This window comes from Bubalus kerabau, chromosome 20 (assembly GCF_029407905.1).
Source record: "Bubalus kerabau isolate K-KA32 ecotype Philippines breed swamp buffalo chromosome 20, PCC_UOA_SB_1v2, whole genome shotgun sequence".
Classification (NCBI taxonomy): Eukaryota; Metazoa; Chordata; class Mammalia; order Artiodactyla; family Bovidae; genus Bubalus; species Bubalus kerabau.
Window position 1 is genome coordinate 30,032,948 of NC_073643.1, and position 22,858 is coordinate 30,055,805.

General features: G+C 46.3%; 1 protein-coding gene across 3 annotated transcripts in view; it reads left to right on the forward strand.

The window, feature by feature from the left end:
- Positions 1 to 22,858, forward strand: part of PDZRN3 (PDZ domain containing ring finger 3) — a 271,971-nt gene that overhangs the window by 237,672 nt on the left and 11,441 nt on the right. For all 3 annotated transcript variants that reach the window (XM_055558237.1, XM_055558238.1, XM_055558239.1), the window contains 2 exons: positions 11,724 to 11,971; positions 15,324 to 15,411. In XM_055558237.1, the coding sequence (XP_055414212.1) occupies positions 11,724 to 11,971; positions 15,324 to 15,411 (336 nt within the window). The remainder of the gene's footprint in view (positions 1 to 11,723; positions 11,972 to 15,323; positions 15,412 to 22,858) is intronic.

Consider the following 22,858-nt stretch of genomic DNA (forward strand, 5'->3'; position numbering starts at 1 on the left):
GTTCTCCTTTGACGACGATCTTTGTTCTTTCCATTTGAGAGTCATGTTCCTCATCTTGTGCCTCCCCCTCTGTTTTTCTGATGACTCTGTTTCACCCTTCCCCTGACTCCTGGGGTCAGTATGCATGCGTGCTAAATCGCTTTAGTTGTGTCCGACTCTTTGCAACCCCAGGGACTGCAGCCGCCAGGTTCCCCTGTCCAAGGGATTCTCCAGGCAACAATACTGGAGTGGGTTCTCATGGCCTCCTCCAGGGGATGTTCCCCATCCACAGATCGAATGCATGACTCATGTCTCCTGCATTGGCAGGTGGGCTCTTTACCACCCACACCACCTGGGAAGCCCTGAGGTCAGTGTAATCAGCTGTTGGCACTTCTCTTTGCTTTAAGGCTGAAGTTGGGTCACAGCACTCCAGCTGCACTGTCCAATGATGAGAGTGGGCTCTTGAAGTTGGGCAGACCGGCTTGAAATCCCATCTCTACTGCTCATGAGCTGCGCGCCTTTGAGAAAGCTGCTGGCACTCCTTGGACTTAACTTCCTGATCTGTAAAAGCAGAGATAATACCCCTCACCTCACCATTGACCTTCTTCCTGTGACCTGGACACAGTTGTCCATGTAAAGCACATAGCCCAGTGCCTGGCACAGAGCAGATACCCAGAGCTGTGGGTTCAGAGTATTACATCTTCCAGAGGGATACCTGGATCTAGAAGACGCCTTCTTTCCACATTGATGAGGGGACATAAAGCCTTGTTTATGAGTTGTTCGTATGTAATTTTGCAGTAAAGTTTCTACTGAAATTTGGCAGGTGGAATTTTTAGGAACCACATGTGGGCCACTACCCCAGGACAAAGCAGTAACTATGAGCCAGACTGCCTTCTAAGCCCTTTTCAATAGATTTACACAACTCCACTTAGAGACAAAGCACAGGGAGGGTAGGTAGTTTGTCCAGGTTTGTAGGCACCCCACTCGAGTACTCTTGCCTGGAAAATCCCATGGACAGAGGAGCCTGGTAGGCTGCAGTCCATGGGGTCACTAAGTCAGGCACGACTGAGCGACTTCACTTTCACTTTTCACTTTCATGCATTGGAGAAGGATATGCAACCCACTCCAGTGTTCTTGCCTGGAGAATCCCAGGGACGGGGGAGCCTGGTGGGCTGCCGTCTATGGGGTCGCACAGAGTCGGACTGAAGTGACTTAGCAGCAGCAAACAATGATTCAGTTGGTAAAGAATCCACCTGCAATGCAGGAGACCCCGGTTCAATTCCTGGGTCGGGAAGATCTGCTGGAGAAGGGATAGGCTACCCACTCTGATATTCTTGGGTTTCCCTGGTGGCTCAGCTGGTAAAGAATCCACCTTCAATGTGGGAGATCTGGGTTCAGTTCCTGAGTTGGGAATATCCCCTGGAGAAGGGAAAGGCTACCCACTCCAATATTCTGGCCTGGAGAATTCCATGGACTGTATAGTCCATGGGGTCAGAAAGAGTCGGACATGACTGAGCGACTTTTTCACTTTCACTTTCAAACAACAGTCAGCATTGGGTACTGTGTTAAGATCAGTTGTCACAGAAGCATAAGAAGTAAGAGCTGAAATATCCCCCATCTCCAACTGAGAACACAGAGGCACAGGAGTAGCGTGACCCACCCTAAGTCACACAGCCAGTTACCTGGCCGAGCAGGAACTCAAGGCACCTGTGCGTCTCATCCCAGAGCCCCAGCAGGGCCCATCCTCACCCAGTGTTCCTGGGCCTTGGTTACCACGTGATCAGTGCCTGGCACCCAGTGGATCCCCAGTAGTTCTACAATCGAGTGAGGACAACAGAGATTTAGTAGCTGTTGAATCCTCCCTCTGTGCAGGGCCGTGGTTACCTTCTCTGCACAGCCTAATTAGTTCTGACACCACCCAGTGAGTTAGGTCCTGCTGTAAACCCATTTTAATGATAGAGAAACTGAGGCCCCCGGAGGTTGACTGGCTCGAGATGCTTCAGCATCTCCGTGACACAGCCAACACTGAAGCCCAGGCCGTGGGCACTAGGGCTGAAGTTTTTAGCTTTGACTGTGGACCCTCATCATACATAGCACTCCTGCCTGCTCTTGCCTGTCTTCATGTTAGAAGCCCCTCCTCACTGGAAACTTAATGACCGCGGTGACACAGAACATCATTAAACATTGTTGTAAACTGTGTGACCATGGTCCTGTGGATGAAGAGTCTTCCTACACATCCCTTCCTCTGATGATTAGAGACTTGAAGGTAGAAATTTTATTCTAACCAGCCAGCCCTCAGTTTTTGAGGAAAACAGCTAACAAATTTAAGTTTATACAAGTGACATATAAGGCCAGTATGAAGTTCATACCAAGCAGATGAAAATGACATAATAAAATGGTTTCCATAAACCTTTGAGTGATGCCTGCAAAAACCTGGCCACACTTTCTTTCTTCTATGTCTGGCTGTATTTGCTATTATCACAGGAGATCATGCCAGGCAATCATGATCAGGCTTCCCAGGTGGCGCTAGTGGTAAAGAACCCACCTGCCAATGCAGGAGACATAAGAGATGCAGGTTCCATCCCTGGGTTGGGAAGATCCCCTGGAGAAGGGCTTGGCAACCCACTCTAGTATTCTTGTCTGGAGAATCCCATGGACAGAGGAGCCTGGCGGGCTGCAGTCCATGGAGTTGCAAAGAGTCAGACACGACTGAAGTGACTTAGCACTCACGTATGCACAGGAGATGCCAGTGTGGATGGTTAAATGAAGTAAAATTGATGTGTAGGAAGAAGTATGAATACTTCTTGAACTAAGCATGCATCTCCCAATTCAGGGTGAAAGCCACCAGCGTCTTAATGGAAGGTATTCAGATGCACAGACCCTCTCTGTGCCTCTTGATTTCATGCCCATCCCATGGTGATGATAGTAGGGCTTGCCTCATGATTGCGTGAGTTGGTGTATACATAGTGCTTAGACCAAGTCTGCATCTGGCACACAAGGGTGCTGATTCACAACTTAAGTGTCAGAAGCTCCAGTATTCGGCCCCACATCTTCTGGTCACTCATTAGGTCTGAAGGTGAGCAGTGCCGCACAGAGAGCTGATAGGGGCTTTCTCAGGCTCTTCAACCTGCCAAGTACTCAGGGAAGACCCCTGCTGACAAGCCTCCTGGCATAGGGTGAGGGAGCCGAGCACCCAGCGGTCCCCTCTGTGTGTCCAAGACTCAGGTGCACATGTCTGTAGGCCAAGCCATCATGTGCTTCCACTGCAGCCAACTCCTGACCTGGGCAGCAGAGCCCACCCACGGCCAACCCTTCTGGCTTTCACTGTGAGTTAGAGAAGGGCCCTCCTTCCTCTGGGTGGACATGATGTGTTGCCCACCCACCCTCAAATCATATGGGGCAGGTACAGCGCTCACAGCTGAGTCCACACCCCTACTGGCCAGGGAGGGGAGAAAATTGTCTGAGGAACAGAAAGAAGCAATTTTGCATTTCTTGTGAGGTCTAAAGATGTGTCATTTGTCTCTTTCCTCTCCACTGGGGATCAGGGATTCTTTTTTTAACTTCCAGTGGCCCCACTTTGTCACCTGCAAGTTAAGAACCCAGAGACTTCAGGAGAGCTTAGCTGGGACTGCCTTGATTCTTCATAGACACTCTAAGGCCTCTCTGGACCTCATGTATTTTTTTTTCTCCAAAAACTAGAAGGTATGCCATGAAATGCCAACAAGTGTGCATGAGGAGAACGTGATGGTCTACAGACATATAAATAGGTCACTTGGGTGATAAATATTTGTGAGGCTGCTGCATGCCAGCCACTGCTAACCTCTGGGCATCCTATAGTGAACAGACCACACACTCTTTTGTCCTTGTGGAACTTGGGGGCCCCACGAGAAAATACAGGCACTCAACAGAAAAGCAAATAACTACGTAATTACACATCTCCAGAAAGCTATGAAGGGTGACATCCCATTTGACTCAGTGACATCTCTTTGTGGGAATGTCCTCCAGCATCAGTAATTTGCATGTAGAAATGGTGAGGCAGCTGGTTGGACCAGAAGGGTTGGCCACGGCTTTGCAGATAAGTAAGAAGGAATAAGAGAAGGGCAAGGATGCTTGAAGACATTTGCAAGGACATCCTCCAGGAGTGAACAGTGATGGACCTTGGCATATAAAGGACCATATTTAAGTGACTTATAACCTGAAACCAATCCCTTTTCCAGAGAAACTGAATATGTACCTGGAAAAGACACTCGAGTTTCAGAGAACTTACAGGATCTAGAAAGTAGACAGATTCAGCTGTAGAGACACCTTGTTTCCAAGTACTTAAAACAGGGCTTTCCTGTTATGTATTGAGCTGCTGCTGTAAATTACTACCTTTCAGATGAGGTTAAAGTTGCATGTTCATTTTAGCATGCAGAATGGTTCAGATACACTGTAATTTAATGGACAACAGTGGGATTTAGGGGTGATGATATCAAAACTTCCAAAAGAAGATAAGGAAGATTTTGTTGATGAAGGTAGGATACTGACCTGAGAATAAAGCATCTTGTAATATTTTACTACTAATCATTTTCAATAGAGTATATATATGATTTTTAATAGAGTACATGTATGATTTTTAGCCTCTTTCTTTCAGACATGTCATCTTTTTATCAGTCAAGGGCTGGTAGCCAGGTATTTTCTACATTTAGGGGGTAAAGTAAAGGATTTTGAAACATGATAGGCTTAAGTTTGACAGAAGACTCCTCTAATAGGAAAATTAGCCAGGCTATACATTCATCCATATAGGGAGATCAGAATATGATAAGGAGAGGAGCTTCCAGCTGAAGACATAGCAAACTTATGGAAATAACGTCAGGACAGGTAATTGAGAAATTACCATGGACAAACCTCACTGAGGTCCTTATTGCAGACCAAATGCACCTGCGTGGATTTAAGTTCTTACTGCATCAGAGCCGAGGTCTCTTTGAGTGTAGTGTTCTTATCCGTGCACATTTCTGAAGTGAGTACTTTCTTCACACACATCTCTAAAATCAGTGCTTTTCACAGAAACATTAATTTGAACACCATTTGTTCATTAAGACCCATCTTCCCTCTTAGCTGCATAATACCTCCATTTTAGATAAGTTGGCCTTCCCTTTATCGAGCCCCAGAGCAGACTATAAATTTGAAATAAATTAAGACAGGAGTTTCCTGGATGAGAAAAAGTTTTTTTTTTTAATCCAGCCTAAATCAGGGCATGAAACATTTTACTTTTTGTTATGTATTTTATTATTGTCTATTGCTTCCAGTGGGATCTAAGTTTTAATTAGTTGAAAACATAGGTGTGATATTTTGCAGAATGCAATCACTGCCCCTGTATTTAATTAAATGAACCCTATAAAAGTTGGGTTTTAGCCTAGGGCATAATTTATAATAGGCCGAATTTGAAACTGCATAAGCACTTTATACTGGGGCCGTTTGCACATGTAATAGAAATCGAGGTGATTGCTATCTGCCGAACCGCAGAAACCAAATGTCTTCCCATAAATAGAAACTTATTTTCTAATTTAGAAGGGGTATGCCATGTCTTCTCTGAATATAGCTTAAAATATCCTGAACTGCTTACAGTTTTGTTGTAGGGAACTTTGAAGCTTTCTGGCTCCTCTCTTTTGTTGTGCTGTTTATAATTCTGTCGATTTATTTTTGGTTGGGCTGGGTCTTCGTTGCTGCGCGGGCTTTTCTCTTGTTGCAGGGCACAGGCTCTGGAACGCAAGGGCTTCAGTAGAGCACAGGGCCAGTAGCTGTGGCACACGGGCTTTATTGCTCTACAGCATGTAGGATCTTCCCGGATCAGGGGTCGAACCCGTGTCTTCTTCACTGACAGGCACTGAGCCACCAGGGGCACCCCAGCTGCTCTTTGGAAAGGTGATTCCTGAAAGTGTATGGCAGCAGTTTTCACCAATGGAATGCTAGGTCGACAGTGCAAACCAAGACTCTTTGTAACTCACTAGCTTAGTGTTCCAGTGTAGACTCGCCTCCTCGGCCAGATCAAGCCCCTCCCTAGATGCCAGGGGGAGATGCTACCCACAGTGCATTTCTTCTGATCGTTTCATCAGTGGCTCTCCCGTGCCATCTTTCCCCAAGAAATTCTTCCAAGCGGCGTCCCTGCAGCCAAGAGGGGAGCAAGTCTCACTAAATAACCTCAGTACTTGATGAATGCATGAAAGATGGACAGGGGGATTATCAGTGAGATTTACCCCCAAATGGAAGAGCACCCCAGCTTTGCTTTAGTTCTCAGGGCCGTGGAATACGTACCCATGGGCACCTCAAAGAGCCACAGTCACGCTACCCAGGCTTCAGTGCAACCAGGAAGGAATCGTTGCATGCCTGCAGCATCTCATCCCTGGAGATCTCCTGCTCGGGGACCTCTATAACTTCCCTCGGTGTCCTGTCAGATTTGCAGCAGCGCTGTTTTGCCCTGAGACAAACCGACTCGATTTTCGCCCTAATTGCACCTCCGTCCCAGGGGACCATCCTCAGCCTTAGGTGAATAACTTAAGCATTTAATGTATAATAAAGTTTGCCATCAGCATTTCTCTTTCGAAAACATTCCATTTACTTGGTTTTAGAGCCGCATAAACTGTTTTAAAAAGCAATCTGCTCAATTGGGCGAGTTAATGATATTTAATTTGACTGGGCCAAACGTCCCGGGATGAGCATCGCGCCTGTAATTGCAGCCATCATCATCGCCGTTTGGCGTAATGTACGTGTAATGCTAATCCCGGGAATAAAGGTTGTCGTTCTCGGTCGGCTGACAGCGTGCACCGGAGTTATCACCTCGCCGAGTCTCTCACTGATGTGATTCCAAGATGACAGGGTAATAAGTGTTATGTGCACAAGGTAATTCAAAACAAATTTGGCTGCAAAAATAGATTGTCTAGGAGAGTAAAGTCCCACCTCGTCTCATCCTGTTTTAGAAAAATGTACCAATGCTTGCAATAGCTTGTCAGGAAGTTTGTGTGGCAGGGGTCAAGTCCCGTAGAATTTATCTGTTGCACCCCCATACACAAAGAATTCCAACCTGCAGACTGAAAACATTAATATGTATGTCGGCAGCTCAGGAACATTTGGGCTAGGGAACTTCACTGAAAAATAAAGAAGCCCCTCAGTATACTAATGTGTCTCTTAAGGCTACCTAAGCAGGCTGCATTTTGCTTCTCTGATTTGCAGACTGTCGTCTCCTGGGAAAATGTGGCTTTTCTGGGGTAGGATCCCTATTAGCCCTGGTATCTAGGTAAATTCTTATGTGCATGCAAGTAGATGATCTCATTAAACTTTAGAATAACCCTAAGAGGCATGACACTATAAGTACATTTATTTTGCATTAATGAAACTGAGACTCAGAATAAATGGTCCAAAACAACAGTCTCTAACCCTGGTCCGATCCCATAGTTTGGGACCTGGGACACTCCGGCCCTGAGCTGTAAGACAGGAGTGGGCCCCCTGGCTTGTGGAGGGGGCATATTTGAGCTGTGCTTGATCAATATACACCTGAGGGCTGCTGAAGGTGTTCCACCAGGTACGGCGCTCTTTCTGTGGAACCCAGTCTTGAGCAGGGGTGACAATCTGGTGGGCAATGAGAGGGCATTTCAGTCACCCTCAAGTTCCTGGCTTCCCAGAGGGTTTGCCACTATTCTTTCTCTGCATCTTAGACCATAGAGATGTTGTGGGTGTTGTTGCATCTGTGCCTTTTAATAATATCCTAAGTTGGAGAGATGCAGAAAAGCCTTCTTGTGTTTGTAAGTGTGCGTGCACCCAGACACAGGGCAGCTCTTTGTCCCCGAGAATCTTCTTAGCATAGACTGATGCAGGAGAGTCCTTCCTTTCAGTTTCTAGGTACCATTTAAGCATCTGCTCAGTACTCTTTGCTGTTGTTTAGTCACTAAGTTATATCCAACTCTTTGCGACCCCGCCAGGCTTCTCTGTCCATGAGATTTCACAGGCAAGAATACTGGAATAGGTTGCCATTTCCATTTCCAGGGGATCATCCACACTCAAGGATCAAACCTACATGTCCTGCTTTGGCAGGTGGATTCTTTACCACTGAGCCACCAGGAAAGTCCTCAGTAGTTCCAGCTTTGGTTCCTAACACCTATGCAAGGAAAGCAGTAGATGCTATCACTGTCCTATAAAAATAAGCTTACTAAGATATCGATAGTCCTTATCAGAAGAGCATTTTCACTCACTGTCTTATACAGATCAATGTCAACGGGAACAAATAAGACGTCCCTGTGTAACTTTACAAAACAGCTGTGCGATAGCTGCACCAATTGGTGTGTTCTGGGCTGCAGGGAGTTAAGATCCAAGTTAAAATGGCCTAAAGCATAAGGACTGTGTTCTCAAATGTGACAAGAACTTTGGGATTAAGAGGTTCTAAGCTTAGTCCATTCATTTGCTCAATGACAATCGTCAAGAGATACCAGTTCTCCATTTTTCTGCTCTGCATCCCTCAGTATGTTAACCTGGCCTCAGAGACCCAGCTCCATCACTAAGCAAAAGGAACCAGACCTCCACACAAGCTAGAGCCAATTAAACCCACACCTCAGGCCTCCCCCAGGGGGAATGTTGTCTGATCTAGTGGAAAGGAAACACAATCCAAGCTCTTGTTGCAGACAGGAAGCAGGAGGAACAAGGAGAGATGCTTTTTATCAGGCAGCTAACCTTTCTGCTGAGGTATTTGCAAGACCTTATAACGTGGGTAAAAAGTAAAGACTCCCAGGATGGATTTTTTTTTGAGACAAAATTTGAAGACTCCTTAGAAGAAAATCCCATGTTCATTCCCTTTTGGCAAAAGTCCTTGTATTACAGAGAAAGAGTTTTGACATAACTTGCAGAGCCCATTCAAAAGTCATACTGTCTTGAGTTTACTGTGAGTGAGTAAAACTACCTTTAGTATCAGCCGTCGCCAGCATGGAGAGCTGGCAATGGCCAAACCAGTATCTCCTAAGGGTGCTGTGATGTGGCATTAATAGGATCCAGGGACAAATTTTACAGTGACATCATAAATTCATTATCTGACTCAGCTGTCAGGCATTAATGGAAGACATGGCTCAGACAGTTCAGCCTCAGCACTCCGCCTTGACTTTCATCCCCCCTACCTCATCCCTGGGCCCTCAGAGTTCTCGGCTCTGAGCAGAGAAGGGGTCACTGTGCTCAACCGGTTTGGAAAGCTAGAAAGAATTCCTTCATGTCCTTTCATTCTGTCCTCAGTGGAAGGAGAGTGATGACAGTATGGTGTTAAATCCTGGCTCTCAGTCTTTCAGGATGAGGGACTGTAAGACTTTGATGGTTCAGCCATTGACTTATTTACTGGTGCACTCGAGGCATTTCACAGCTCCGAGTTCCTGCTCTGCCTAACTCCCTTATGATGATAGTAAATTACTTAAGTGGATTGACTGCAGATCATTAATAATCTCCACTGGCGTGATTCATTTGAGCTTCATTACAAGGAAAGAATCTGACATCTATTCCTCAACCTAACAGTTGTTTACCAGGCATTTCAGCCTCAGAGTTCTCGTCCCCGTAGGACCGGAGTGAAAGGGCTGAGAACAAAATAGAAAAACTGCTGCGCCATCAGTATTCATGTGCTGCTTGGGTGCAGAGAAACCGAAGTGCTCTACCTCAGAGGCTGGCCCTAATAGTCTGTATGCTTTGAAGTAAATGCTGCTGAGGGCGGAAATGTAGAAGCCAGGCAGGACAAGCAAGGTTGAGAGTCGGTTTGGGCATTTATAAACCAAAGACATGAATTTGTCAGTGCTGCTGTCCAGAAAAGATCTGAGACTCTGGGGAACTCCTGCTAACATGCATTCTACAGAATATGATTATTACACCATCATTTTATATCTGATTTTAAAAAGTAGACCAACTTCTTAGGGAATGCTGCTAAGTCACTTCAGTCATGTCCGACTCTGTGCGACCCCATAGACGGTAGCCCACCAGGCTCCCCCATCCCTGGGATTCTCCAGGCAAGAACACTGGAGTGGGTTGCCATTTCCTTCTCCAATGCATGAAAGTAAAAAGTGAAAGTGAAGTCGCTCAGTCGTGTCCGACTCTTAGCAACCCCATGGACTGCAGCCCACCAGGCTCCTCCATCCATGGGATTTTTCCAGGCAAGAGTACTGGAGTGGGGGAATAATACCAAAATATTCCAGAGTCTGATAACTGCCATGCAAGTGCGATTCTTAGACATCACCAAAGTACTGGAACACAGCGTCACACTCGGCTGTGGGGGATGGGACAGGGAAGGTAAATGAAATAGGCAAGCTTCCGTGTTGCTGGGAATGACTTCATTTTCTAGATGTAAGGTTTTGGCTTCTCTTTCCTCTCGTGTAAGCTCTTCTACAGAGAACCATGTTCGGTTAGTTTGGATTCTACCATTGGAAAGAATCCTGCTCACAGCATCCGAAGTTGTGACCCATTAGTAACGAGCAAGGTCATCTCATGTGGTTCATTTGTGGCTATAACGGGAGGGGGATGAACATGCTTTGGTCCCACTACCTTCCCAAGGCTGTGATGAGAAAAGTGTTAAGAGGCATCTTCATTTCAGCCACGCAGTAGACAGTGGGCGCTCAGGAAAGGTTGCCATAGCAAAGGACTGTACACAGTCGGGAACAGCAGAGCAGTAAAGCTAGATGCTGTTTCCCGAATATCCCCAAAGTGGCAGGTCATTTGAGCTCCTTGATCTCTGCCGTATCCACCTATGGCCTGATTATCACTGACTTAATATTCTCAATTGACTTTTTAAGGAAAAGCAAAGGCATTCGTTTAAGAAAGAAATGCCACATCCCTTCCGTGAAAGGAAAGCCAATCTCACCTGACATGCACTGGGAAAATACACACCATTCAAAGAGAAAAATTAATTAACATCCAGTTATTAATAGCTCGTATGGCAAGATAAAGGCTGGAGCCCGAGGCTGCTCCTTTCTCTCACAGGCAAGACTCGGAGGGGGGTAAAACTGTATAAAGACATTCTAGTAGGAAGCCAAGCCTTCCCCACCATGAGGTTTATTGTTTCATGTCTGATCCTCACACCTCCACACTCACCTGCTTCCCACCAGGCATTCCTGGGGAACCTGACACTAAGCAGTGAAGTTCTTGGACACCCCCGAGTTTTCCTTTTAGCTGCTTGTACATGAAAACCATCCTCCCAGCTTCTGATTAATTCAGTTCAGTCCAGTTGCTCAGTCGTGTCCAACTCTTTGTGACCCCATGGACTGCAGCACACCAGTCTTCCCTGTCCATCACCAACTCCCGGAGCTTGCTCAAATTCATGTCCATCAAGGCGGTGATGCCATCCAGCCATCTCATCCGCTGTCATCCCCTTCTCCTCCTGCCCTCAATCTTTCCCAGCATCAGGGTCTTTTCCAATGAGTCACAGCTCTTCATATCAGGTGGCCAAAGTATTGGAGTTTCAGCTTCAGCATCAGTCCTTCCAATGAATATTCAGAACTGATTCCCTTTAGGATTGACTAGTTGGATCCCCTTACAGTCCGAGGGACTCTCAAGAGTCTTATCTAGCACCACAGTTCAAAAGCATCAATTCTTCAGTGTTCAGCTTTCCTTGTTGTCCAGCTCACACATCCATACATGACTACTAGAGGGGGAAAAAAAAAAAAGATAATGCTGTTAAATTCAAACAGAATTGTTAATCTTTAACAAAATCTGCTTAATTATAATCCTCTAAGCACTCTCATATTTTTCAACAGGTCAATGGCAAAGACTTATCCAGAGCAACTCATGACCAGGCTGTGGAAGCCTTCAAGACAGCCAAGGAACCTATCGTGGTCCAGGTGTTGAGGAGAACACCGCGGACCAAAATGTTCACTCCTCCGTCAGAGTCACAGATGGTGGACATGGGAACACAGACAGACATCACCTTTGAGCACATCATGGCCCTTAGCAAGATGTCCTCGCCCACCCCACCTGTACTGGATCCCTATCTCTTGCCAGAGGAGTAAGTAATGTGATAACACATCCTTTTCTAGCTTTTATTTTTATTTTTTTGGCTGTGCTCCGTCTTCACTGCCACATGCAGGCTCTCTTTAGTTGTGGAGAGCAGAGGTTACTCTCTAGATGTGGCCCGTGGGCTTCTCAAGGCAGTGGCCTCTCTCGTTGCAGAGCACAGGCTCTAGAGCGCGGGATCTGTAGTTGTGGCGCATGAGCTTAGTTGCCCCACGGCATGTGGGATCCTCCTGGACCAGGGATCCAACGGGTGTCCCCACCATCACAAAGTGGATTATCAACCAGTGGACCACAGGGAAGCCCGTGACCATGCATCTTGAGTGTGTTAGGGGTGGTACAGAAATACAGGGAAGTCAGTTTCTTCCTTTCTGTGTGAGGAGAAAAATGAACACATCTTAACCATTTTCTTCCAAGTTGCCCGTGTTTCACTTTATTGTTTATAGAAGCGATAAATTGAATCCTGCTCAAAACCGCCCCGACATATTAATTACTTTATTATAACCCTGGAGCGGAGTTATTCAAATTATAGCCGAAGAACAAAATTACTTACAAATGTCATAAAAGTTGTTTCAGAATAAAATTTAACCACCGCAAATGGCAGTGGAAAGGTTTGGTAGTTATCACTACAGGGAATGCTGATGGTTCTTTTAAGGAGACAGCAGAGTAAGTTGTGAGTGTAAAGGGAGCCCTAGAGGTGGTGCCTTCTGCTTTCTTGGGTCTCATTTCAAACCTGGATCCGTGGAATAAATCCACACATGCCTCATATAAGTACTGCACTTACCGATTAAATAACAGCTGTGATCCAACACATCACAGTAATTACTTTACACAACTCCCCTCCTACTGCACTTACTGCCAGAGACATCGGGTAGTTCAGAGCCTTTGACGTGGCCAGACCTGATGCTCAAACTGATCTCTCACTGTGTTAACGCGCGGTTTGTTTGCCTGGGCCTTATTTTTCCTCTGTTAAAATGGGGTCATAATAGTACCCATCTCACAGAATTGTTGAAGGATTAAATGAAGTCATGTGTTAAATTCTCAGCATGGCATATGGTAAGCACTGGATGAATGATTGCAGTGATCATTGTTGATTTAATCAGTGGTGTAAAATATGTAAGGGAAAAAAAAATGAGCAGGAAATTTGCTAAGGTGTCCACGTGGCTTAAAAGACGTCCATTTTAAGCTGGTTTGTCATATGTGATTTGGTCTGTCCACGCACAGGGTGCCCACTTTCCCCTTAGCCTCTCTGGCTGATACTACAGTCCCTCCTGCCTCCTCGCATCTTGCTCCTGGTCCAGGTCGTTGCCTCGATGCCTTACTTCAAAGGGCATGTCCACCTCTTCTAGGGGCAGCCTCTGAGTGGTACCCGTCGGGTTTCTGTTAGCAACTCGGTTGCAACAAGCATGCATTTCCTGGGTTCCATCACATGCCAGACAGAGGCTGGCCTTTCATCCCGTGGTGCTGATGGTTAGCTGTCGTCAGAAGCCAGGGCCGATTCCCCAGGTGTGGCAAAGGGAACTGGGCTGCAGCAGACAGCGTGTGGAGGGGGAGGGGGGGGGTACCTGTCTGACACAGGGCACAGGGAGGTGTGCCAGCACCCTGCTCTCACCTACTTCTCACGCCTGTCCCTTCCGTGCCACAGGGAACCGCAGACTCAGCGGTTCCACCCCCCACAAGCTGGCAGCCAGACTGAGAGGCACGCTGGTCGCACCTCATCTCACAGACCTCACCAGCGATGCTCCAGAGCATCTCAGTTACTAGGGAACAACCAGACCATTCTCTGATTGCAATCAGTCAGATCAGTTATTTGACATTTTAGACTCCAACTGCCTTTCATATTGATGAGGCTTGTAAGGCTGCTTCTGACTCTCACTGTTGAACATCACCGTCACAGGCTTTTTAGAAGCCAAATCCTTAATTTCCTCTTAAAGTCTAGTTAACATGACAGGACTCGCCCCAGCCCCTCAGGGGCTATTTGACAAATGTCAGGAGAGTGCAGAGGTCAGCCTGGCCCCAGTCCTGGCTGCAAGGTCAGAGGAGAGCAGGATTGTGCATCAGGGGCTGAACAGGGGGCGGGGTGGAGGGGGTGGCACGTTAGTTACCGAGAGGCTCGAGAGCCTAGGCCTTCCAGCCACATCCTCAGGGCTCACAGCCCTGGATGTGCAGGCGGCGTATTTACCTGATGGGTTCAGACAATTGAAAGCCAGCCTTCACTTGAGCGACTGCTCATGTCTCCTCTGTTGTTTCAAAACTTAATTTCCCCGGGGGAGAAGACACCAGAGTCCCCAGATTGCTGCGCTGACCTTTGAGAACCTGAAGGTTTGGGCCCCCAGCTAGCAATCCAGCTGAAGCTCTTCATCCGCATCTGACACCTTTCAGAGCTGCTGCCTTGGCTCTGAGAGGGTCCGTCAGTGGTTCTGCCGAAGAGGTGGTGGGTTCTGTGAATTCTGTTTCACACACGTTAACCTAGAGAAACACACGCCTCCATTCTCCTAGCCGTGTGTGTGTAGGGAGCATGCATATATACGCCTTGTATGCATGCAAGCACATATAATTCCAGACATGTACCAGCGCATGGGTTGTAATGTCAAACGTTTTTCTTCTTGTGAGACCATCAAAAGGTGAAAAAAGAAGAGTGTCCGAGATGACAGCATCGCAGTTTCGGTCACAGCCCTTTGACCGATGTCAGAGGCCGGCACATGTCTTTAAGTGTTGCCTGAAGTTGAGCTTTTTTTCCTCCTCAGAGATAAAATCTAAGAATGAAGCCACGAGCAGTAACTATAACTCTGTGTCCGGACTAGAGACTGAGTTAGAAATGAGTTATATTGACTCGAATGACTCGTGGGCCAGGGGGATGGCCACTGGAGGGAACAAAGCCAGTCTTGCTCTTAACTTGTATCTTTTTAGATTTTTTTTTAAATTGAAGTATAGTTGATTTGCAATGTGTTAGTTTCTGCTGTACAGCAAAGAGATTCAGTTATATATTGGTTTCCCATTATGGTTTATCACAGAGCATTGAGCACAGTTCCCTGCGCTATACAGCGGGACTTGTGTTTCCGTCCTGTATCTACTAGCTTAGATCTGCTGACCCCAACCTCCCACTCCATCCCTTCTCCTCAGCCTGCATCTTAACTCCTTCTTCCAGAAGAAATGGACATAAATGAAGACAATGGAAATATTACAAGGGAGCTCCTGACTGTGCTGGGAAACACAACCAAAGAGACTCGAACTAAGACCTTAGACTCTGAAAACTACCCCTGTGACCCTTCTGGAGTTCCTGAGGGGAAAACAGAGACTTGGAACTGCAAGCAGGGCTGTTTTAACGTCCTTTCATCCTTTTTCAGGCATCCCTCAGCCCATGAGTACTATGATCCAAATGACTACATCGCAGGCATCCATCAGGAGATGGACAGGGAGGAGCTGGAGCTAGAGGTAAGAAGAACATCTGCATCTCATGTAAACAGTCATTATTAAGGCAGTAAGTTCTCTATCAGCGTATGTTATTGATGCTCATGTAAAGTACACTTTTCATGGATTTTAGAAGCACGTTTGGTGAGTCTAGAGCTGTCTGGAACACAGCTTTGCAAGAAGGACTATTTAATAGTCTTTACAAGACAACACTGCTTTTTGATGATCATTGTAACAATGCAGAGGTCATTAAAAAGCTATCAAATACCTTGGGAGCTCGATTTATGGAGGATGGTGTGTAACCAGAAGTGGGGTCAGCTGCTCGCTGCTCAAAAGCCATTAAAGAGGCCAGGTTAGTGGCAGCTTATGTCATGGGTAGTCTAGTCATCCGGTAGATAACTTCTCCTACCTGGCATCTGTAAGGCAGTATCTATAAGGCAGAATCATAGGATATGGCTCAGAATATCATCTATAGCCCTTGAGAAGGAACTAAAGGTCCTGTGTGGTTGTATGTTAAGTCACTTCAGTCGTGTCTGACTCTTTGCTGCCCTATGGACCACAGCCCGCCAGGACCCTCTGTCCATGGGCTTCTCCTGGCAAGAATACTGGAGTGGGTTGCCATGCCCTCCTCCAGGGGATCTTCCTGACCCAGGGGTCGTACCCACGTCTGTTTTGTCTCCTGCATTGGCAAGTGGGTTCTTTCCCAGGTCCTTGATTATGCTTAGTGACCAAAGTATTATTTGGTCTCCTTTGACTATTTCCTTTGTTTCTGCATGTTCTTCTCTGAGTAAACTAATTCTTCGGCTGAAGTTTTTCCACAAACAGAAGACAGGCAGACCCACAGAGGTATAGACTTTGCAATTCCTTGGTATTATACTCAACTTCACAGTGGTGGAGTCTTAACGTCCGTCTTAGTTTCTGATGTCTTTGAGCATCTGATGGAAAGCTGTGGTCTCTCCCTGGAAAGATGCTCCTGTCTCTAAGAGTGCACATGTGGTCTCTGGAGGGTCAGTGAGTTCCACCGTATCTGCCTTATGTTATCTGGCTGTATCCAGATACCACCAGAACCACTGTTTGCTTTGTCTTTCCCTTTAACTCAACCCAGCTTATTTAAACAAGAAAATTGTAAAGTAAATGCTTTATCACTTGCTGGGGCAGAAAATTCAGCATCAATTTCCATGAATAGAAGGTGCTGTAAACACAGTGGACACAAGGCAGTGTTTTGAAACCCTAATGCCTGTCCCTGGTGCCGCCGAGGGCTGGACACCCAGGCCGTTCTCTCCTCTACCTCCTGCTTGCTTTCTCTTTGTCTGAAGACATAGGCTGATAGCAAAGAAGTGTTGAGACTGGCCCAAACTGAGTCTTTCTTCCTAAACAAAGTAACTTTGCGTGAACTGAGAACAGCTTGCTTTGGACTGGAGCGGGCCACTCCGAAACACCTCCCTTGGGCCTCGTTATTCAAAGTGTACTGCAAAAACTGGGGCGGCAGCACCTGAGGGGTTGTGAGACATGCAGAATCTGGGCCCTCAGACCTACAGAATCGGAGTCTGCATTTTACCAAGACCCCCAGGTGCTTCCGTGCACGTGGTGACATCCCAGGGGCCCTGACCTGAAGGCCACAGGCCCAGATAAGCCCCGCTCCCACCTGCCCTTGTCACAGGTCACGTGATTGAGGCTTTGTGAGCTTCCTTCCCTGCGGCGTGAAGCTGTGCCTCCCAGCATCTTCATAGCACCCGCACCATCCGTGCAGAGTGAGGCCTCATGGACTAGAGATGACTAAGCCCCTCATGGACATTCAGGACTCGGCTCAGACTTCTTCCCATTCATACATAGGCAGCACAAAGACTCTGCACACATGCTTACATTCATTTCTGCTCACCTGCTTTTACTGAGCATCTTACATTAAATATCCAGTTTGGTGCAAGAAACACAAAATCAGCAAGTCGTCACCCTGCCAGCCCTTAAGGAGCTCCTAGTACCTACTTTGGTTCATAGCGGTTAGCTTAGACACGAGCTTTTCATCTAGAGAACAAGACAGTGGCCATTCTCCATCTGTAGCTCCTGTGAGCAGTTACCATGGAGTTCAGTGAGTCCACATCAGGCAGGAAGACCGCTTTTACACTTGGACTTTTGTTGATAGCAGCTTAGATGTTTCCAGATTATTTCTGTTTACTAAGTGCCGTCTCCTAAAGCAAACCCGGTGGTTTCAGATGAGCGGCCCGTCCTCAGATCGGAGGTCAAGACTCAGGGAGATTCTTCCTGAACCTCCCTGGGGCGGCTCACCAGGAGGGAACAGTGTCAGTACCTCCAGGAAGGCTCTCTTTTTGGAGGCGTGCCTTTGGGAGGCAGCCCGGTCAGTTCAAGAAGGTTAACGACCAGCAACACAGCCAAGAGCTGGGCTTCCGAAAGCAGACCCAGTTTTCAGAGGGAATGGTGTGCGCTATCATCCCCAATTCCTCGCAAGATTTCTTAGCAGAGACAGGCTGTTGACGGTTCTAAGTCCCATCAGCCTGTTGTACCCCCCCACCCCCACCACCAACCCAGGCTTGCTGTGAATAGGGGGCCAGTCTCAACTGCTCATCATCTCAGTTGGATTAGATTAACATCTGCACCTTTTGAAAGGTAACTATTTCCATGGATATTATATGGGAGAAAATACATGAGTGTTTGGGGATATTATGGAAGCAAAGGCACAGAGAAAAACAGATGTTCTGTCCTTTAAAGTACACAAAATGATCATATTTAGGTAAGTGTCAAATCCCTGTTATTTTGAAACTGCTTAGTGTTAAAAGAATTACACCCAAGTATCCCTGAGGGTTGAGCCGCCAAATAATTACCCATAAATTTTCAGGTACTGAACACCTGCTCTGGATCTTCCTGTAAGCAATTAAGAAAGAAAATAGATGCCTGAAGAAGGCTTCTCTCCCTCAGTCTGTTGTTCGCAGTTCCCAGTGGGTTCATCAGTGGCGTCCTAGCTGGCCTCTGAGACCACCGTCACCCATGCTGTGTCCTGATGCCTGTCATTTTGAGATCAGAAAAGGAGAGCTACTTTCAACAAGGGGACTAAAATGAGCTCCAAACCAGGTCTCAGAACGAAACATGAGTAGATCACAAGGGAAGTGAGGCCATCCTAGAAATAAATACAGGTTTTCCCTGCCAACCTATGTGATTTTCTGTAGCCTTGAAGGCACAGCATCAGGGCGCCTCCAGGGAACCTTCTCACTACCCTCCCAGTTGCATAGGCACCTGCCCATCCTTCTCCTGTTCCCCTGCATCCAGAACCTTCTCCCAGCTCTCCCCCCGGGTCCTGGCCTCACTCAGTGTGGCTCATCTCCAGAGAAGCTTCCTTCCCACTCTCAGGCAGCCCTCGCCCAGCAGGACCATTCCCTCCTTGTTCCTCCTGCTCAGACAGTGCCTACGGATAGTAGCCACCCAGCCAACATGTGTCGAATAAAGGAATAAAGGCCTTGTTACCAAATCTCAAATTTAGGGTCCTTAAAGGCAAGCGCAGTCTTTTTAGAGGCATCTCTGTATCTCACATAGTGCCATGCATAGAGAAAGCATAGAGAGGATTTCTAGAAATATGCACAGAACTTCTGGATCGATAAGGTCCTAAGAGTTATACTTGGGTAACCAGTCTTCCTTGAAGCGAATAAGCCACCAATATCCATCTCTGGGCCCTCCCCTGTGATTAAAGTGGCTGTCGTTGAAACCAAAAGCTTGGATCAGCCAAGGTGGAGTGGCCCTCTTACTTTTCTTAATTGAGCTATTGTGTCGATTTCGTCTAAAATGTCAGGCGTAGCTGTTCATTTTTATCCAGCCGTCCATCTACACCAGCGAGCGACAGGACAGCAGTGGTGGGGGGCGTAACCCAGGTAATGGTAATACATTATGCATACCAGTTTGATTAATGGTCTTCTTTGCGATCTTATCTCCATCCTCAGAGATAGTATTGATGCCACCTATGCTTTCCGTGATGTGCTCAATCGTCTAAGCCTTTACCTCTAGATTGGAGAACGAAATGTTGAAAATTTACAAGCCACCTAGTAAGTCTGAAGAACTGCCGTTTCCACTGAGCCCTAAAACACTGTGTCTGGGGACATTAGCTGAGAAGTTTCAGAGAGGTGAAATGACTTTCCCAGGGCAGCCTGGCTTACAATTGGCAGAGCCAAGTTTATTTTTTATTTGGCTCTTTAGTCTGCCTTGGCAAGTCTTTCAATTTTGTTGAGCATCTACCATGTACAGTACATAATAGACAGACACTGCTCTTTCTGTACAATTCATTATTCAACTATTACTGCGTTACTGTAATCTTCTTTATGAGCAGCCAAAGTAAATCCAAAATGTATACAAATCCCAAGACAGGTTCAGCTCTTACACTGTTGTGTTTCCAGAGCTTCTGAAGACAAGAGCTCTTATGCTTAACTAGTAGCAACTAGGCTCTTCTCTATGGTGGGGAACCATTTCCTGGAAATGGACTTTCCACAGCGAAGTCATATCATGTGCCTTTTTTTTTTATTAATGCCAAGAGATTAAACATGTTCAATTCTGAGTGATTAAGAATATAAATCATCATTCCGTTCTTTGCACTCTTTATTAACTTTTACTTTTGGCAGTACTTGTCGTTGCTGCTGCGCGGCCTTTTCTGTAGGTGTGGCAAGCAGGACTCCTCTGGGGCTCAAGGCTTCTCACTGTGTGGCTTCTCTCGTTGCAGAGCACAGGCTCTCGGGCGCATGGCTCACTGGCTGCGGCTCCCAGGCCCTAGAACACTGGCTCAGTAGCGGTGCCACGCGGGTTTAGCTGCTCTGCAGCACGTGGGATCTTCCCGGATCAGGGAATCGAAACCAGGTCTCCTGCGTTGGCAGGCAGACTCATTACCACTGGGCCACCAGGGAAGTCCTCTTTGCACTTTTCTGAACTTCTGTAAATATTAGAAAAAAAATTTAAATTTTATATTATAGCTGAATAACAATGTGGTGTTCCTTTCAGATCTATAGCAAAGTAATTCAGCTATACATATACAAGTATATCTATTCTTTTTCAAATTTGTGAGGTTATTACAGAATACTGAGCCAAGTTCCCTGTGCTATATACCAGGTCCCTTTCGGTTATTTATTTTCAATATAGAAGTGTATACATGTCAAACACAGACTGCCCATCTGTCCCTCCCCCGGATCCCTCCCAACTGGTAGCCGTAAGTTTGTTCTCTGTGAGTCTGTTTCTGTTTTGGAAACTGCTCATTTGTTTCGACTAGATAGTACCCACAAGTGATACCACAGGTTATTTGTCCTCTGTCTGAGGTCCTTCACTTAGTATGGTCATGTCCAGGTCCATCCAGTGGCTGGAAAAGTCATATTCCATTGTATATATGTATCTTCTTTACCCATCCACCCATCCCTCTGACGACAGACATTTTGGTTCCTCGCATGTCTTGGCTGTTGTAAATAGTGCTGCAGCGAACATCTGGGTGCAAGCGTCTTTTCAAATGATGGTTCTCTTCCACACAGAGGCCCAGAAGTATGACTGACAGATACGGTAGCTCTAGTTTTTTAAGGAAGCCCCATGTTGTTCTCCATTGCTGATATTAACAATTTATCTTCCCAAAAGCACTGTAGGAGGCTTCCCTTTTCTCCATGCCCTCCCTCTCCAGAATTTACTGCTTGTGGGCTTTTTGGTGATGACTGGTGTGCGGTGATACGGCCTTCTAGTTCTGATGTGCAGTTATCAAATAATTAACAATGTAGAGCATCTTTTCATGTGTTTTCCAAAAAAAAATCCAAACAGCGTTATGTTAAATTTACCTTTCAAAACCGGCTTCTTGAAGGTCCTCCCTGTTTAGAATTTTTCTAGTTACCTACTCCAGAACATTTCTGGAGGCCAGATGTCTTTTACAGCCCCAGAGGCCTTGTCACTATGAAGTACCCCCAGCAGAGGTTTTCAAGTGGTTGTTACAGGAAATGTCTACAAGGCAACAGCGCTTTTTGATGCCCCATTCAGGTTATTTGGGCAACAAGCGTCCAAGATAAAGCTGTGTTCCTGGTTTGTAGATTCCAGTGGAATGGGCCAGAAAAAAGACCCCATGTCTCATGTCTGGGTACTTCTTTTCCCTTACCCTTACCATGTACCCCCAAGACAATCCCAAGCCCTCCCATAACTGAGATGCTGAGGATACTGTCATACTTAAGTGAGGCAACTCCAAGAAAGGAGCTGCCAGGAACAGCAGCAGGAGACTTGGAGACCAGGTACTTTTTCTGAGCTCTTCTGGCCCAGAGGGTCCACTCTCTGTTGTGTGCACTAGGCTTGGCTGAGCTGTAGGAGGACCCACCTGGATCTGGAGGTTGGAGTCCCATCCACGGGGGACGGGGCAGTCCAGGTCCAAGTGGGGCTCGTTTGCAGGCACGTCCTCCCCAGCTTCTTCATCTCCACCACAGTGGAGCCCCCTGGACCCAAAGTTTCTCAGGCTCCAAGGACGTGATGGCAGCCCAGGTTACCAAAGCCCGAGGGAAGTATCACTGACTTGTCTTTATTTTTCTTTTTAGATTGTTTATTTTATATTGGAATATAGTTGACTTACAGTGTTGTTTATTTTAGGGGTACAGCCAATTGACTGATTTATACATAAGCATCTATCTAATCTTTTGCGGGTTATGTTCCCATATAGGTTATTACAGAGTGCTGCGTTCCCTATGCCATACAGTAGGTCCTTGCCGTTATCTGTTTCACATATATCACTGGGTACAGGCTAATCCCCGCTGCCTCCTAACTTATCCCTCCCTCCCCATCACCCACCTTTTCCCTTTGGGGCGCATACGTTTGTCTTCTAAGTTTGTGACTCCGTTTGTGTTTTGATAGGCTTTGTGTCATTCTATGACTTCATTTGCTTAGTGTGATCATCTCCAGGTCCATCCATGTTGCTAGAAAAGGTATCAGTTCAGTTTTTTTTTCAATTGCCACGTCATATTCCATTGTATAATGTGTCGTATCTTGTTTATCCATTCGTCAGTCAGCGCATCTTTTGGTGGCTTCCATGTCTTGGCTGTTGCAGACAGTGCTCCAGTGAACATTGTCTTTGGGAATTTGTTCTGAGAAAGTTTTCTTTCTGGTTATAAAAGTAACAGATCTGTTGGAAGAAATTGGAAGAATCAGAAGGGGGAAGTCCAGAGAAAGAAATCATCCCACCAGTAGCAATATGAACTAATGTCCACTTCAATAGGTAGTTCTTCAACTATCTGGCAATCAAAATATTGATGAAAATGGAGTAGAAATCATTTTCAAGTTAGATTTTTATCAAAATCATACTGATTGTAGATTTCACACGGCTTACATTACTGGCACTAGGCCAAATGAGTATTTTTTTTTAAACACATCAGACCCCCATCTCTCACATTCCTTATGAGTCTTCCCAGCTCCTACTGGAATACTCTTAGCACATCATGCTGTTTTTTTCCCCAAGAAATCAGTTCCAGACTTT